Source organism: Rhipicephalus sanguineus, chromosome 11, assembly GCF_013339695.2.
Source record: "Rhipicephalus sanguineus isolate Rsan-2018 chromosome 11, BIME_Rsan_1.4, whole genome shotgun sequence".
Taxonomy (NCBI): domain Eukaryota; kingdom Metazoa; phylum Arthropoda; class Arachnida; order Ixodida; family Ixodidae; genus Rhipicephalus; species Rhipicephalus sanguineus.
In genome coordinates, this window is record NC_051186.1 from 133,154,136 (window position 1) to 133,169,345 (window position 15,210).

Sequence of the window (15,210 nt, forward strand, 5' to 3'; positions counted from 1 at the left end):
CCCACATTTAATTGTTATAACCGATATTGCATCATGACAGCATTGTTATAAGCGGTTTATTTTGCCATAGAATACAATGAAAAGCTGACGGTGCCGCGGCTGTCCATTGTTATATCCGATATATTGTTAAAAGCGGTATTGTTATAAGTGGACTCCACTGTATCATGACGCGCCTGTCTGTGCCACACACATCGCGATGCTTTTTTAAAGAAAGGAGTAGACAACTCTATCATTGGGCCGAGACTGAATGAAGGTGATGTTGGTGTTACAACAGCAGAATGACGATATTAGCAATAATTCAGTCATTAGCCAAGACTAGCAGACACAAGCAATCAATCTGACAAGTGCCCGCCAATGCTAAAAAGTGCCGGTGGTAGACAAGCAAACATGGCAGCCGAGGTTATGCAAAAAAGAAAAAAAAGGACCCTTACAATAGTACACAGTAGAATCCTCAGCTAGAAGGGCCTCAGAATAAGACACGAATACAAAATACAGTAGAACCCCGCTGTTACGTTCCTCACTGCTGCGTTTTCCCGGCTGTTACGTCGTTTTCCGCCGGTCCCGGCATAGCTCCCATAGGATACAATGTATTGGGAACCCCGCTGTTACGTCGTAACTGTCGGACCGTTCCCGTATGATACGTCGCAAAGTGCGCTCGGAGCCGACCGAGTGACTACCAAAGAGAGCCGCCATGGTGCATTTTCACGCAGCTTGGCCTCTCTTGACCGTAATATTAGCCGCAATGAGAGGCGCAAGCAACAGAATCTTTCAATTGATGCAAACAAAAGCATGGCCTTCGAGATTCAAATTGCAAAGATGGCGTCTATGACGTAACTGCTCGCGAAAGCAAGGCCTTCGAGATTGGCATTTACTATTGACAAAAGCATAGCCTTTGAGATCTGTATTGCACAAACATGGCGTGTATGACGTAATTGCTTACGAAAGCAAGGCCTTCGAGATCGGCATTCACTTCTGCCATCGCGTCGGCGTAGACTCATCATCATCGTTATTTGTCGGAGAGCGGGAGGAGTTCGAGCTGGTTGGAGCTCGCACGGTCGTGCGTGCGGTTCGCGGTCGGGCACGCCGAGCCGGTCGTGATTGCGTGTGCTTAGTTCTTTCATGCCTACAGCTGTTGGTGTTAAAAAAATCACATACGTTGATTACATTTCTGTGGATGAGGCCGTCCTAAGCTCCGCGTTTCTATCCATCGACTAGATCGCGGCTGAGCGCGCCAATTTTCGTGCTGCTCGTAAGAATTGAAATAAAATTCTGTACCACTAAATATTTTGCCGTTTTTCCTGTTTTTCGGCTCTTACGTTTCCCGTCTCTTACGTTTATTTCCTACGGTCCCTTCAAAAACGTATCAGCGGGGTTCTACTGTACAATGCGAAATAAAATAAACAGCATGAACGGGAGATTGATGGATAGAACATACTTTAGAATTTATTTTTGATTTAGCAGCAGGTGGAAATTACTATTTAGAAGCAAGAGAAAAGATGACATAGTGAACTCTCAACCAATTAAATGCCATCCCAAAGATAATGACATTAGCATTTGTCACAGCCTGCACCGACGAGAATGTGCAATTTCAAACTAGCTCAAGATTCTGTGGCGCTATGCAGACAAGTCCGCCAAAAAAGAGTACCTTCATTATGGAAAAGTGGGCAAGCAAAATTGTCGGCGCTTCTGTCTCCTTTGTAATGTTATGCTTCCTTAAAGGGATACCGAACAAAATTAGAAAAATGACGAAAGCATCGAAATTCCACTCGGAAGACATGACTACTCCGATAAACAGACTTTATTTCGCATGTTTTTGAACAGTTGGTTGTACTCTTGGGAAATTGTGAGCGCACATGGAGCTGCGCGTCAATGGTTATGACGTCAAGTGTCCCTGCGGCGGAAGCAGGGTGCACGCTTTCCTGTCCTACTACAGTTATACCTCATTAACTCGAACTCGCATATCTCGAAAAATCGGCTAAGTCGAAATTTTCCGCAGTACCAAACGATTTCCCATAGGTGCAGTGTACTTATTGCCCTCTATCTCGAAGTATTTCCGTGCCCACTTTTGGTTATCTCGAAATCTTGACTGAGAATGGAACAAAAACTTCGCCACCGAACCGTTTCACAAAATACTAGTGGCAAAATTTGATACGTTTCACAAGGCTCGCGAGGCTGCCGCATTTATGGAAAGCGGACACTGTTACCGAATATGAAGGCAGAACCTAGCGACATAACTTTGTCAAGCAACCCTGTGTCATGTCATGTGACGCTATAGACGTGCACAGAGGCAGGCCGGCAGGCCCTGCAAAATAGCACGGGTCGTACACATCGTTTTGTTTACTGTCAGCGTTTTATTTATGCAAGGCATTTTGCGCAGATTTTTTCGTTGGCCGTGCGATGTGGTGAGGATAACACCGCCAAAGCAAAGCAAGTCACTGATGCTGCAAAGAAAGGTAGCCCTAATCAAAGAAACGGATTTCAGGTTCGAAGTTTCCGGACGTAAAAACGGCACTGATTGTGTGGTTGCACCGTTCGAGAGGAGCCCCTTTCAGTCACAACATTGACAGAGAGGCGCTCCTGTTAAGAAAGTGGTCAGTAGTGATAACGTTTTTAGATAGAACTGGACTTCTCAATGGAATTTGCGCAACTTTGCTTATCTAGATATTTTTCTGGTTTTTACTACTTCGAGTTAATGAGGTATTACTAACTTCCGTTTCTCCACCTCTCCTGTCATCCCACCCTTTCACAAAGGCCCCACCTGGAAGCATTTGTTCGCTGCCGTTCGTAATGGTTCTAGGAACCGGAGCAGAGCGCTGTGAGAGACGTGCGTAATGGCTAGCATGGTTGGCACACCTGTTTCCGGCGAATGAAATGTCCCCTCTTGTTCATGGTGCAGCTGCTAGATGCAGTAGTTCTAAAAAAAAATGCATTAAATTCATTATTTCCCGCCAGTTCCTGCCTGAAAACAAGGTTATGCCAACCAATTTTAGCACGCAAGCTTTCAATTGGGGCTGAAAATCTCGGCAGCACAAGCTTTGTTCAGTATCTCTTTAAAGATTCATATTTGTCATCCCAACTATATCTCTTGTTTCCAATTTTGTCATACAAACAACCTAATTGTGCAATGTTTATGCGAAGTTGGTTTTTTTCTTCCACTGTCATTAAGTAAAAGCGTCTTCAGTGCAAGGCCTTTCAACACCAGTTAGCCATATCAAACACAACATAATACAAAAATTACAAAAAAAATGCAACAGCAGAGGCCCCTGATCTTTAAAGAAAAGTGGCAACGTCTTGACAGTGGCCGTCGTACCTCCTTCGTTTCTTTCACGGCCGCGGACGGGGCGGCCGGCTCACCGGGCGATTTCTCCGCCCACGATTCGGCGGCGCTGGCCGGTGGGAGGGCCTTTACCAGAGACACAGAAGAGGACAAAAAATGAAAACAGAACGGGAATGTGGCAAAGTAAGCATCAAGCAACACCCAGGCATAGGAGAGGGAGGGGAACAGAGGGGGAGTGAAAAACTAAGGAATGGTGGGACCACCCAAAAAAACAAAGGAACAGCTGTGGCAGGAACAAGCTTGGGTACGGGACGGGCTCACACCTAATGATACCTTTCACATCAATTGCATCATACATTTGCTTGAATTTTGCTTGACCACTGCACAGACAGAAAAAAAGAAGGAAACAAAAAAAAAGCACCCTAGAGGTGAGCAAGACCTGAAAAACATGCCTTTATGAAAAATTCTTTGCTTTTCAGATGAATAGCTGGTCAGGACTTGGATACCTGCCACATGGCATGGACTCTTACAAGGAGTTCAATCCCCAATTGTTCATTGCCCTTATTCACATTTGGACTGCTCTGAGCATGTTTCAACACCAAGCCACAATCACAAGACGGCACTGACTGGTTATAGCCACGCCAATTTCCCATGGCACAGCAGAAATACAGTCAGGTATGAATATATAGTCTGAAGGGGTATCACAAAGCACTTTGATGTAGTACTGGTAGGTCGATACAAGTGATAATGGGTTCTCAGGTAGCATGCTTCACCACATTACGACTCTCAGTAAACGAAAATCTCTTAAATGGAACTGCTGCTTAAACGGAACAACTGCCTCTGATATGATTGGTTTCGTATTTGAATTCTGCACCCCTCCTCCTCCATCAGTAAACGGAACTCCTGTTAACGGAACATTTTCCTGGTCCCTTCAGGCAATGTTTGATGAGAGCTGACTGTATATGGATGCACAACGAAATGAATGCCCGAAAACGTGTGCGCTAGACACGTGTTCCTGGCGGTTGCTGCATTTGACATTCACATTTCCCTTCCTGCCTGCACGTCCCGAGGTAACCCCTTACGCACCACGCTGTTATTCTGTATTATAACCAAAAATGACCCAACCTTGTTTTCTGTGAGGACCTCTTGCAAACCTGTGTTCTGCACAAACAAACTCACTCCTGCTTTTGCTGCCCGATGGGGCATGTGCTGCCAATAACCACAGAGACGTGGTGAAGCAATTAGGTGCACATTAGCACTCCCTCGTAAATGCACACACTGACACGTACGTATACTAAGAACCACCCACCATGCACTCTCAACTACACCCCCATACGTCTTAAGCGTATGTGTGCATCGATGTGTGAGTGAATGACAGAGTGCTAATAATTAATTATAATATTGTTGGGGACGCGGTAGCGGAGGGCTCCGAAAATTTCGACCACCTGGGGTTCTTTACCGTGCACCTAAATCTAAGCACACGGGTCTCAAGCACTTTGGCCCCTATTGAAAATGCGGCTGCCACAGCTGGGATTTGATGCCACAACCTTCGGGTCCGCAGTTGAGCACCATGACAACTACACCACCATTGCGGGTGACAGAGTGCTAATTTGTGCCTAATTATTTCGCCATGATGACTTACCAACTAGCTCAACAGCAACTTCTACTACACTACAGAGACGAAGCCTGCTCATCTGCGGCAGTGCGAGATAAGATAAAGTACAGTTGACGAGCTCGTTCTCGGAGACTGTCCATGGCACACAAGGGGTGAATTATGCCCTACCTAGATGGTGAAAAATTGCCTCCCTCTGGCGATAACCAAGCTAAGTGCCAGTGTGATCATATCCACATACGGGAAACAACAATGGTCTTACCTCCTTGACCGGAACCTTGGCTTCTGCTGGCGACTTTTGAGGCCACACGTCAACCTGCGTGGCACAATTGGAATTTACGCAATGAAACAACAGAAAGAAACCACGCTGTCATGGCCACGCTTGCAAATATACATTGCCTTACAGGTAAAGGTAATCGACAAACCCTGCCTTTATATTCCTAATGCTCGACAAAATTTTACATACATTAGCCACAGTAGCTGTTCTCTTTTAAAGAGTGGTTTGTCATAAGCCCAGAAATGTTTAGACGATGGTCAAGCTGTATGATCTAAGTCAGACCGTTACTAAAAATCAATTCTGAGATTTTACATTTTAAGACCACACTATGATCATGAGGCGTGCTATGGAAGGGGACTCCGGGCTAATGCTGGCCACCTGGGGTTGTTAAAACATCCATGTAAAAGATTTCAATACACAGGTATCTTTACGTTTCACCCTTGCCCAAATGCTGTCACAGTGTTTAGCAGCGCAGCGCTGTAGTCGCTAATCTAATGCAGCGGGTGTATCGTCAATGCCAATTGAAAAAGACCTTACCGTTCTACTTACGCGAGCAGAACGAGTCTATGAAGAGGAAAAAAGTAGACGAAAAACAAACCCATTTAAAATGCACGACTTTAGGACACTGCCAAGGCTTTGCAACATGGGCAGGCATCACTTCTCTTTTAACTTTTTCGCCACCCACTTGGCCTACCAATGTAATAGAACTCATTAGGTTAGCCACATTAGCATGTTGGTGTACAGCGCGAGGAACGACGAAGACCGAAAGAACAGAACAGCTGTACACCAACATGCTGCCGTACCAACTAGCCCAACTTTCAATACTGTAGCCACATTAGTTCTGCAGAAATATTAAAGTGACTGAATGTCACTGGGGAATAACTAACTCGCAACCATCTGCATAGTGTGAGTTAGTTCCCAGGACAATCGTGGTAAAATTAAGATTGCATTAAAAGGAAACCTATGAGTGCTAGTATAATCTATAACTCAGTTGAAACGAGATAGAGGAATGAGAAAGAAGGGATACAGTACTTTTCACTGTTGCATGGCAGCAGGTCAAACACTTCTATGTTTTTTTTGTTGCCTCAGACTAATTATGCTTCCGTAATACCATACACTTAAGGGTGCCTATTACACTTCTTGCGCATAAAAAAAAGCTGAGGGTCAAGTCAGAAGATTTATCACATAAATGCCACAAATGTGAACTTCAGAGACCTTGGCATTTACTTACGGAAGGACCGGGACGATCCTATAGGAACAAGAATATGACCAAGATTTGTTGGCATTTAGGACATGCCACTGACTCTCGAGACACCGGCGACTCACACTTTTAACCCTTTCCCTCCCATTGACGAGTATTGTCACGTGGTCGTGACGCTGACAAAGCCAGCAGTTGGCATGTTCAAGACTAAACTTTTTATTTGGGTGAACCTGTGCCCGGAAAATGAAAAGACAAAGTACAAGCAATTCATGCTGTACAGTGATAGCGGCGAACAGAGTGTTGGCTGTCAGTAATCTGATCTGCGGTTAGGCACACTGACATTTATACATGTGACATCGAACATTCGAGTCTTAACGCTGGTGACCACGCTAGTTTCAGAACACACTCAACTGTTCGCGTTTGAGCGCTCAAGCCTATCAGAAGATTCTAAAACAATCTGGAAGCTTCCCAGACATTTGGGCGCAGTTTGCGAAAGGCAATGGCTATACGTGCAACGGATCGGTTACATAGAAATACAAAAACGAGCACGCGTGGCTGTATAGTCGTCATGAGATTTTGAACCAAATGACTGATGATGACTATACTCGTCATAAAAAAAAATTGGTCCCACATGGAACCAATGGCGACTACACTCATCATAGTTGTGTCTCTTGACGCAAGATGGCCACACTTGTCCATGTCGTGCTACATGTGTCTGGGCTTTCATTGTATTGCCATGCGGTGAAGCCATCTTCAAGCTATTTTTCTTACACAATTAGGGAAATAAAAGAAAAACCCACTGATTTGAGATAATGGTGTCATTTCATTAAGAAACAAACCTTTACAAACTGAGCTAAAAACCAGTAAACTTGGTAGATTTTTCTTCTTTTTTCACGGTAGGGAAAGGGTTAATTAACCAATGACGTGTACCACAGAGCATACAGCGCACATGTAGCATTGGCGAATTTCAATTGTGATTAGTTTTGTTCGCCGCAATAAGAGCAGGACAGTCGTACACTCAAACCTCATTATAACAAAGTCGCATCTGCCACAAAAATAATTTCATTATATCAAAAATTCGTTATAAACATTTATTTGTAACACTGTGTCTAATTTGTTATAAACGTTTATTTGTAACACTGTGTCTATGACAACACTATTCTTCATTTACTTCGTTATAACCGATAATTCGTTATATCTGTGTTCTTTATAACGAGGCTTGAGTGTAAATAGCACAAAAATGTACTTTAAGGACAAATAATTTTGGCGACATTCGTTTCCTACATGCTCATGCATGCATATACTCACAGCTGGGGCGGGTCGTTCCTACATGTTATAGAGGAAAGAAGCGAACAAAGCACTTTTAACAGCAGAAACACCAAGTGCTTTATTTGTGATTGCTACTGTTCAAGGATTCGAAAGGAAAGTTTTTTGAGCCTCTGGAATCATGCTTTTAATGAAGGCATCACTCAAAGACTAGCGAAATCTGCGCGTCGGCTCTTGCAAACGTGCAAAACTAAACATCTGAAAACAGGGTCATGCTGGTAGCAAAGATGCCATGACAGTGCACTGCCCACTAGAGTTCCTGAAATGTGGGTTTAGACATATTGGTGCATTTCTTGTTTGTGTGAAATTATTGCGAGGAGAAGGCTGAGTGCCATATATCGTTAACAAGACATTGCGGCTTGTGAGTGTCAGCAGTTAGCACTGAAGCACCGTTAACTACAGCTTTGCCCGGCTCGGCGACAATTAGCGGTGACTTCCAGCAAGACTGCAGCGTTACTACAGCAACGACTCGATCACTGATTGGTCTTGTCGACGTGCGAGTGCCGCAGACAGAAATGGGTCCTGGGCCCATTCTCCATACGGCAAGCAAACCCTGCCGCTCGCGAGTGAAATCCCTGCAGCATGGTGGTCTGGGAACAGCAAATGGTGAGTTGCCGTGTTGTTTATGTGGACACCCTTTCACAGAGAATGAATGAAGCAACAAAAGGTCCCGTCTGTGCTCTTCATAAGCGCGCTGCTCCTTGGGTGTTCTCACAAAGAGTGGTTGACCCACGCTTGTCACGCATGACCGCGTCAACACAGTGCCTAGACTCGTGTGGTGACACACGTATGAAAGGTGCACCGCTCCAACTTTTCTGCATGCACCCTGAGATCGGCCCAACTTCAAACCATCTACAATGTCAATTGATGATGTCACGTAGTTACACCGTTGTGTGGCGTCATGATGACGTCATCACTTCCTTCGGAGGAGCTTGTTTTTCTGTTCATGGACAAACGCCGCAAATCAAGCAGGTGTTTTACCTACAGTACACTGTAAAAAGTAAGAAAAAAAAAACAGCACTCACCACAGATGCTGGGGCTAGCAAGTCTGGCGAGCACGGTCGAGAGCCATTCTTCACGTCCTTCAGTGGTGTCTTATTCTCTTTCCGAGGCAACTGCAGCTTCTTCAGGTCCAAGCGCTCGACCGTCACCCATTCGTCCAGACGCTTGTTGTCTGAGCACAAGGGCAACCGCCGTGAGCCACACCAAACTATTTTTCCTGTCACGCGAGCGATCTTAAGCATGGTTACCAAAATCAAAGTTATTGCTAAATGCGATACGCAATTACACAACAGGCCAAATGGCAGATATGCACAAACCGTGGTTGATCCACGGTTGCCGTGCCAGAGTTCGGCAAACTCTGTTTGGGCAACTGTTGTGATGTGAATGGCCAAGGACATTTACGTTCCATTTCTCCTTTCTCTGCATTTCAACAAGATATGTTCTACCATCCTTGCCAAAGTGTTACTGTTTTCCGCAATTCTCTTTCTTGCAACAAATCTGAGACCTCCTCCTCACCCTCACTGCAGAGGCAGTGATGAAGAGAAGGAAATTAGAAACCTCCTCTTGTTCTAACGATGATGCAAGCATGTGGAAGAGAGACTGCACTTACAATCAATGAAGTGAACGTAGTACAGGCACTGATTGTCAGGTAGCTCCTTGATGCTGAGAATCTCGGCAAGTGCTGGAGATAGAAAGAACGAGCACAGGTCAGTCAGTGATAACATGGTCGGTCAGCATGGATTCACTGACAGGAGGTAATCACAGCCAAACTCAGATAAATCAAATTATCCCTTATATCAATCTATTTTTGAATGCAGCAATGCTTTAACATCAATGCATAGGAAAATATACGGCTACATCAAACAAAACTAGCCAGAACAATTCATACGTGGAACAGTGGACCGCACGAAACACCTCTAGAATTTCGCTTTTTCCTCACAAAGAGAGACTTTCCCTTAGGCACTTGGGAGAGTGAGCGGCATGATTAGCAGGGTGCTGCGCAAAGTAGAAACTACTGCTTGTCATCGCGTGCTCTATTTCATGATTACTTGTCGTCAAGTATTGGCACCGTTAGCTTCTCCACAATTCTCCGCTCCCTTTGTCACTGCAATGGTTGCCGTGAAACGGAAGAACCTGTACACAAAGATGACAATAATCAACACAGTTGAATGTGGAGAAAAGAAGTCCGACGTTGCTTCTGTGTACAGCATCCCAAGAAGCACGCCGAGTACAATATTGAAGAACAAGGTCGTCATTTAGTGCCAAGGCAGACTACAGGCTTCTGGCACCCGACGAGAATGCACAGCTGCATATGAAGATACTGAGGCGCTGTTTACATTGACACCGTATTTTCTCGCATATAGTCCACCCCCCGAATATAGCTCACACCCCCAACAACAAACCACAGAAAAGTAAAAAGTAATAAAAACCCCGAATATTGCCATGAAGCTGCCTTCCTTGCATTATCGTGAAACAGTGCTGTAAAGGTAACTTGTGCACCAGAATTCACATAAAAAATATGAAAAATTCTTTATAATTTTTATACCGAATTATACGATATATAAAACTTTTCCATTTTCCTGTGCTGCCCTCTGCCACTTTGATAGGGTTTTGGTAATGGCGGGGACAACCGGTATTGACAGAATGAAAGCCTCCGAGACGAAGGGGCATTTCACGACTGGCATCGTGAAATGCCCCTTTTTTCGCCTTGGCATCCTGAATGAGGCGGATTACCCAATTTTTGTGAGTTTGATATATGAGGGTTTGACAGTATTAAGCAGAATCTTCCTGAATGGCTACCATTGTTGTGTCCTTTCCCTGGCTTTACCCTCCATGCTTGTTTAGCAGGCAAGGTGTTGCACTGCTATGCTCAACGACGCGGAATCAATCCTAGGCCACGGCAGCCACACTTCTATAGGGGTGAAATGCAAAAACACCCGTGTATTTAAGTGCATGTTAAGCAGTTCACCATTACGGCATGCCTCACAACCATATCATGGTTTTGGCATGTAAACACCAGAACTTTCATTATTATTATTTCTCCCGCTTTAAAGCTATGTGCTACATAGACGTAACCATATCCAGCTGGTAGTAGGAAAATAAATGAAATGGCAGAATACAGTTTTGGCAGAGGTTAAACATTGAACTGTGCGGTTTTACACGCCAAAATCATTATATAATGAAACACGCTGGACTAACTTTCTTATATCGAAGTACATGGACGTTTTTACATTCTGCCCCGATCCTAACGAGGCCGCCGGCGTGAACTGAAACCGCATGCCCTTGGTGACAAGCGCGACATCTTAGCCGCTCAGCTACCATGGCTGTTATCTCGATACGATATCTTCCCAAATGACCCGCTAGAAAGCTATAAGCAGGTCATTGAGCGTTATCAGACTTACAGTGGAAGATTACGTTATCTCGCTTTAACAGTTCCGGAAGAGCGTCCGGTAAACGCGGCACACGCAGCGTCGTCTGCTACGTCCGCGTGAGAGCTAGCAGACGACACATGCTCTCTTAACAGCGCCGCTTCTGGACACTTTTATCTTTAGCATCACGATATGAACCGCTTGTGACTCGACTGCTCAACGCGGCATTCGTAAACGGCACCTAGTGCCGCAAAAGCACGTAAGATGTGTCGTATGTGTCAAGACCACTAGAAGCGAGAGCAACCAGAAAAAACGGGTCGTTTCGTTTGCCCTTCAAAGAACTTTATTACAGCAAATAGTAAGGGACGGGCTTCGTGCTCCAACGAACTACTTCAGAACACTTCGAAAGTGTGATTTAATAGTCACAGTTTGAGAACGTCATTCATACTTACGCCAGTCATTACTGTTGCGCATCCGAACTGGCATACGACATCCCTCAGTGACTTGAGGCTGAAGGGAGAAGCAAAACGAAAGCGCAGACAGTCAGACCAACTCTTCTAGTCTCGAAAACTCTAAACGCACATCGACGTTAGACACTTGTCAACGTTCACGAAAGCAAAACAAGCAGCTCGGTGCGTACGCGCACAACACGTGCGGGAGATGCAAATGTCAACAAAAATCGCTAGCGCCCCTATGCGGCGCTGACAAAACCAAAATGGCCGACTTTCGTTGGGCCAAACCCGGCGCTAAACGGGCTCGCACTAAATCGGTGGCGAAATTCGCAGACGAGTGTTGCACGTTTTCGGAACCCTTGAAGCTTCATGAACGCATTAAAAATGGTTGCTAGCGAGTAGAGGCGCGTTTTACCGTTGATTCGTTGGAGTTTTCATGATCGGCTGTGTCCTCGGTCATGATGGGTCACAAACGAATGCCGAATAGCCTTCTGATTGGTCCACAAGCCGAATTTTGGTACGCGAAACAAATTAAACATAGTCTAGCAAAGTGTGCAATTTTATGTCCAACAACTTTTGACGCCAGGTTATTATATAGTGCGATCATTGCGTATTAAGGTACTTGTTAAGACGCTATTTGTGTGACGTAGAATGCGCATTGTTGTCGTCACTATGACGCAAATTTCACTACGGCGATGAGTCATGTCAATACTTTTCCTAGCCACGTTCTCAAACTTAAAATCGGCACAGCAGCTGTAGTTTTAAGGGATGTTTAACGGAGCACCATGCAAAGCGTTCTATTTAGTGACAAAATGTGCAGAAATGCTCCACAAAATCTACAACTCAAATATGACGTCACTGTGACGTGGAACTTATTTACTTGTCAAACAACTTTTAAGTACAGTTAATGTGCAGTATATTAAAGTGCCAACAAATACTATCAACTGCGCTTTTACTTCTACTGCAAACACTCTTTAGTTTATTGTTTTTTATGACGTTTGCGATGACGTAATGACAAATATGGCAGCTCCCATCGCCTTAAAAGTCGTGCTCGTCGTGTGTTTTTGGAGTGTGTTCTAGAACATTTTAGGTCTTTATTTGTCGCGATTGCTTGAGTGATGAACCGGAGGCCTTCGTTATCTAGGTAATTAGCGATAAGGACCAGTTAAGCGTGTTATAGAAAGTTCTAGAAAATTTTTATTTCGCGCGATTGTTCGGGTGACTGGCCAGAAGCCTTCCTCATCAAGGTGGTTAGTGATTAGAGCCAGTTAACCGCTACATAGAAAGATAATGGAGTCCTCGACGGAGCTGTTCGTCTCGGCCCCGGACTTTTGCAAGCGCTGCGGCACCGTGCTACCGCTGCCGGGACACGAGGACTTCGTCGAGTGCAAGATGTGCGCCGCCAGGATCGACGTGCGCAACTTCCACGGCCTGGAGACCTTCTCGCGCGTGGTGTTCAACGACCGCAAGGCGGCCCTCAAGAAGGCGGCTCCCGCGTCGACGGCCAAGCCCGCCGGACCGCTGGTGGACCGCAAGTGTTCGCGATGCGGCCACGAAGGGATGACGTACGCCACACTGCAAACGAGATCGGCCGACGAAGGGCAGACCATATTCTACTCGTGCCCCGAGTGCCTCTTCCAGGAGACCGAGAACTCGTAGGAGAGTGTTTGGTCGCCCGCTAGCCAACTCCATTTGTGTTTGTGATCATCCATTCCCGGATAATCACTTTCGAGAGTACCGGCACAGTACGCATGCGCACAAGGGTCGGGCAAACCGAGGAAATGGTGAGCGAAACCGAAAGTGATCGCACGCAGGCACCACCTCTGTACCATGCACCAGTTCATCGGGCAGCGCGTGCACTGCATCTTCCACAATTGCTGGAATTGCCGTTGTGAACACATTTGTGCATCCAAAGCGTGCCTGATTCTGTCGAACCACTTTAGGAAGTGCTGGTGAATTGGAATGGAGCGGACTTCGCCGAGACTGAAGAGTTTGCAGGATACAAACGGAGATGTGGTCCTGGAACTTGCATTCATTTCAACAGTTTAAACTAGAAAAAAAAAAAAAAAAAGACGCAAGAGAAGACATGTAGACTGAAAGAGCCTATGTCCAGTCTATACGTCTTCTCTTGTATGTTATCTTTTTAATTTGCGTTGTTGTAATGAATGCGAGTTCCAGCAAGCAACTAGCCTGCCTTACTGCTGTTCTACTGGACCACGTTTGGGCTGTGCGAAGCCCCAGGGATCATTAACGCTTGCACTTTTAAGAAGAATGCTTGCAATAACAGTTGGTAGACAGTGAGCATCACTCGACTTTTGATCTTGTTCAACAGTTCCAAGAGATCAATTCATCTGTTACGTGTTTTGTGTTAGTAAAGCCACATCAAGTGCAGCGTGAAAGAACCAGTGCTGGTGCTCATGATCTTGCGATTCAAATTGGCCAAGTGTGAAGCCTGAAGAGAGGAGGCAGTGATTTACACTCCAGAGCTTAGGTTTCCAACAGTCTGCATGTTGGGATGCTTCTTCGCAGACATTTCTAGCTACGGTGTTCCCAATGCATTTAGACATCGCCGTGTGTGTACTGTCGGTAACAAGAGTTTGCGGGATGTGCAGCGCGTGGCCGAGCGACGGAAAACTGCATTCCTGCGTCACCTACCGTGATGCAGCTGGTGTTGAGGCTATCGGCCACAGCCTCCGCGATTAGATCCGGCAACGGCACATTGTCTAAACGCGCCGTCGCTAATCGCCGAGGCCGATAGCCTCAACACCCGCCGCATCACGGTAGGTGACGCAGCAATGCCGTTTTCCGTTGCTCGGCCACGCGCTGCACATCTCGCAAACTTTTGCGGCCGACAGTACATTACCAAACAACTTGTCATATGCAGATGCAGACTGACCCTTGCAATATTAAAATGTTTTCCTCAATTTCAAAACTTGCAGGCATACTCGACAAGCTGGTGTTTGTGGGAGCAGTTAAGCAGTTCCCACTGATAGCTCTCTTTTCTCGGGAAGAATACATTGCTGCTTGGCAATAATGTTATAGTAGCAAGACTGCCATAAGTGAAAGCAAAAAAAACAGCACTAACATGATCTTCTCTAATCAACCGAGTAAATCAAAATCAACCCAAAATGATAATGAAATCACAGTACATAAAATAGGTGAGCATGACTAAGCAAGAACGCGGGACACATGCGTGCGTGGAAGAGTGTGCAATACTGCAGCAGTCAATTCAAAGTTGTCATATCATAGTCGTTGAAGCACTGGCAGTGGTGAGTGTTAAGATACAGAAAGCCTCCGTTATGCATCTCTTTGAAAGTTCCCAGAAATCACTAACTTGCGTTACTTCATGCATCTGCTCAGATTGCCCGGTATTTTATCGTCACTCACCTGCGTCTCTGTGGATTGGTGGTTTTGCACTGTCATCCCATGGGAAAATAGATCACAACCAAACCTGTGAGGCCGTGATCGGCTGCAGAACGACAAAGTCGGTACTTAACCCTTTGAGGGTTGACTTTTTTCGCAAAATGTGTCCCAAAAATGTGTATTTTTTTAATTGCTGAATTAAGTTCTTCAGATGAATCTGTTTAAGAAAAAAAAATGGTCTAAAATTTTTTGGGTGACCGTAAACTGACAAAAAAACCATTTGTGTTGTTACATACACATGGTTTATTCGCGAGTAACAGCAAGATAAATT

At 45.3% G+C, this 15,210-nt stretch overlaps 2 protein-coding genes across 5 annotated transcripts in view; one reads left to right on the forward strand and one right to left on the reverse strand.

Annotated features, from left to right (window-relative positions):
• LOC119374538 (histone acetyltransferase KAT5) overlaps positions 1 to 12,005 on the reverse strand; it is a 59,136-nt gene extending 47,131 nt beyond the window's left edge. For 3 of the 4 annotated variants that reach the window (XM_037644677.2, XM_037644676.2, XM_037644679.2), the window contains exons 1-6: positions 11,932 to 12,005; positions 11,517 to 11,574; positions 9,306 to 9,377; positions 8,719 to 8,867; positions 5,152 to 5,205; positions 3,311 to 3,403 (exon numbers count right to left, since the gene is read on the reverse strand). In XM_037644677.2, coding sequence (XP_037500605.1) covers positions 3,311 to 3,403; positions 5,152 to 5,205; positions 8,719 to 8,867; positions 9,306 to 9,377; positions 11,517 to 11,574; positions 11,932 to 11,976 — 471 coding nt within the window. In that variant the 5' untranslated portion in view covers positions 11,977 to 12,005. The remainder of the gene's footprint in view (positions 1 to 3,310; positions 3,404 to 5,151; positions 5,206 to 8,718; positions 8,868 to 9,305; positions 9,378 to 11,516; positions 11,575 to 11,931) is intronic. The other variant, XM_037644678.2, reaches the window with a different exon arrangement.
• Positions 12,006 to 12,538: 533 nt separating this feature from the next.
• On the forward strand, positions 12,539 to 15,155 carry LOC119374541 (DNA-directed RNA polymerase I subunit RPA12). The gene has a single exon (XM_037644687.2). The coding sequence runs from the start codon at positions 12,807 to 12,809 to the stop codon at positions 13,173 to 13,175; it is 369 nt and encodes a 122-aa protein (XP_037500615.1). The 5' UTR covers positions 12,539 to 12,806; the 3' UTR covers positions 13,176 to 15,155.
• The last annotated feature ends 55 nt before the right edge of the window (positions 15,156 to 15,210 follow it).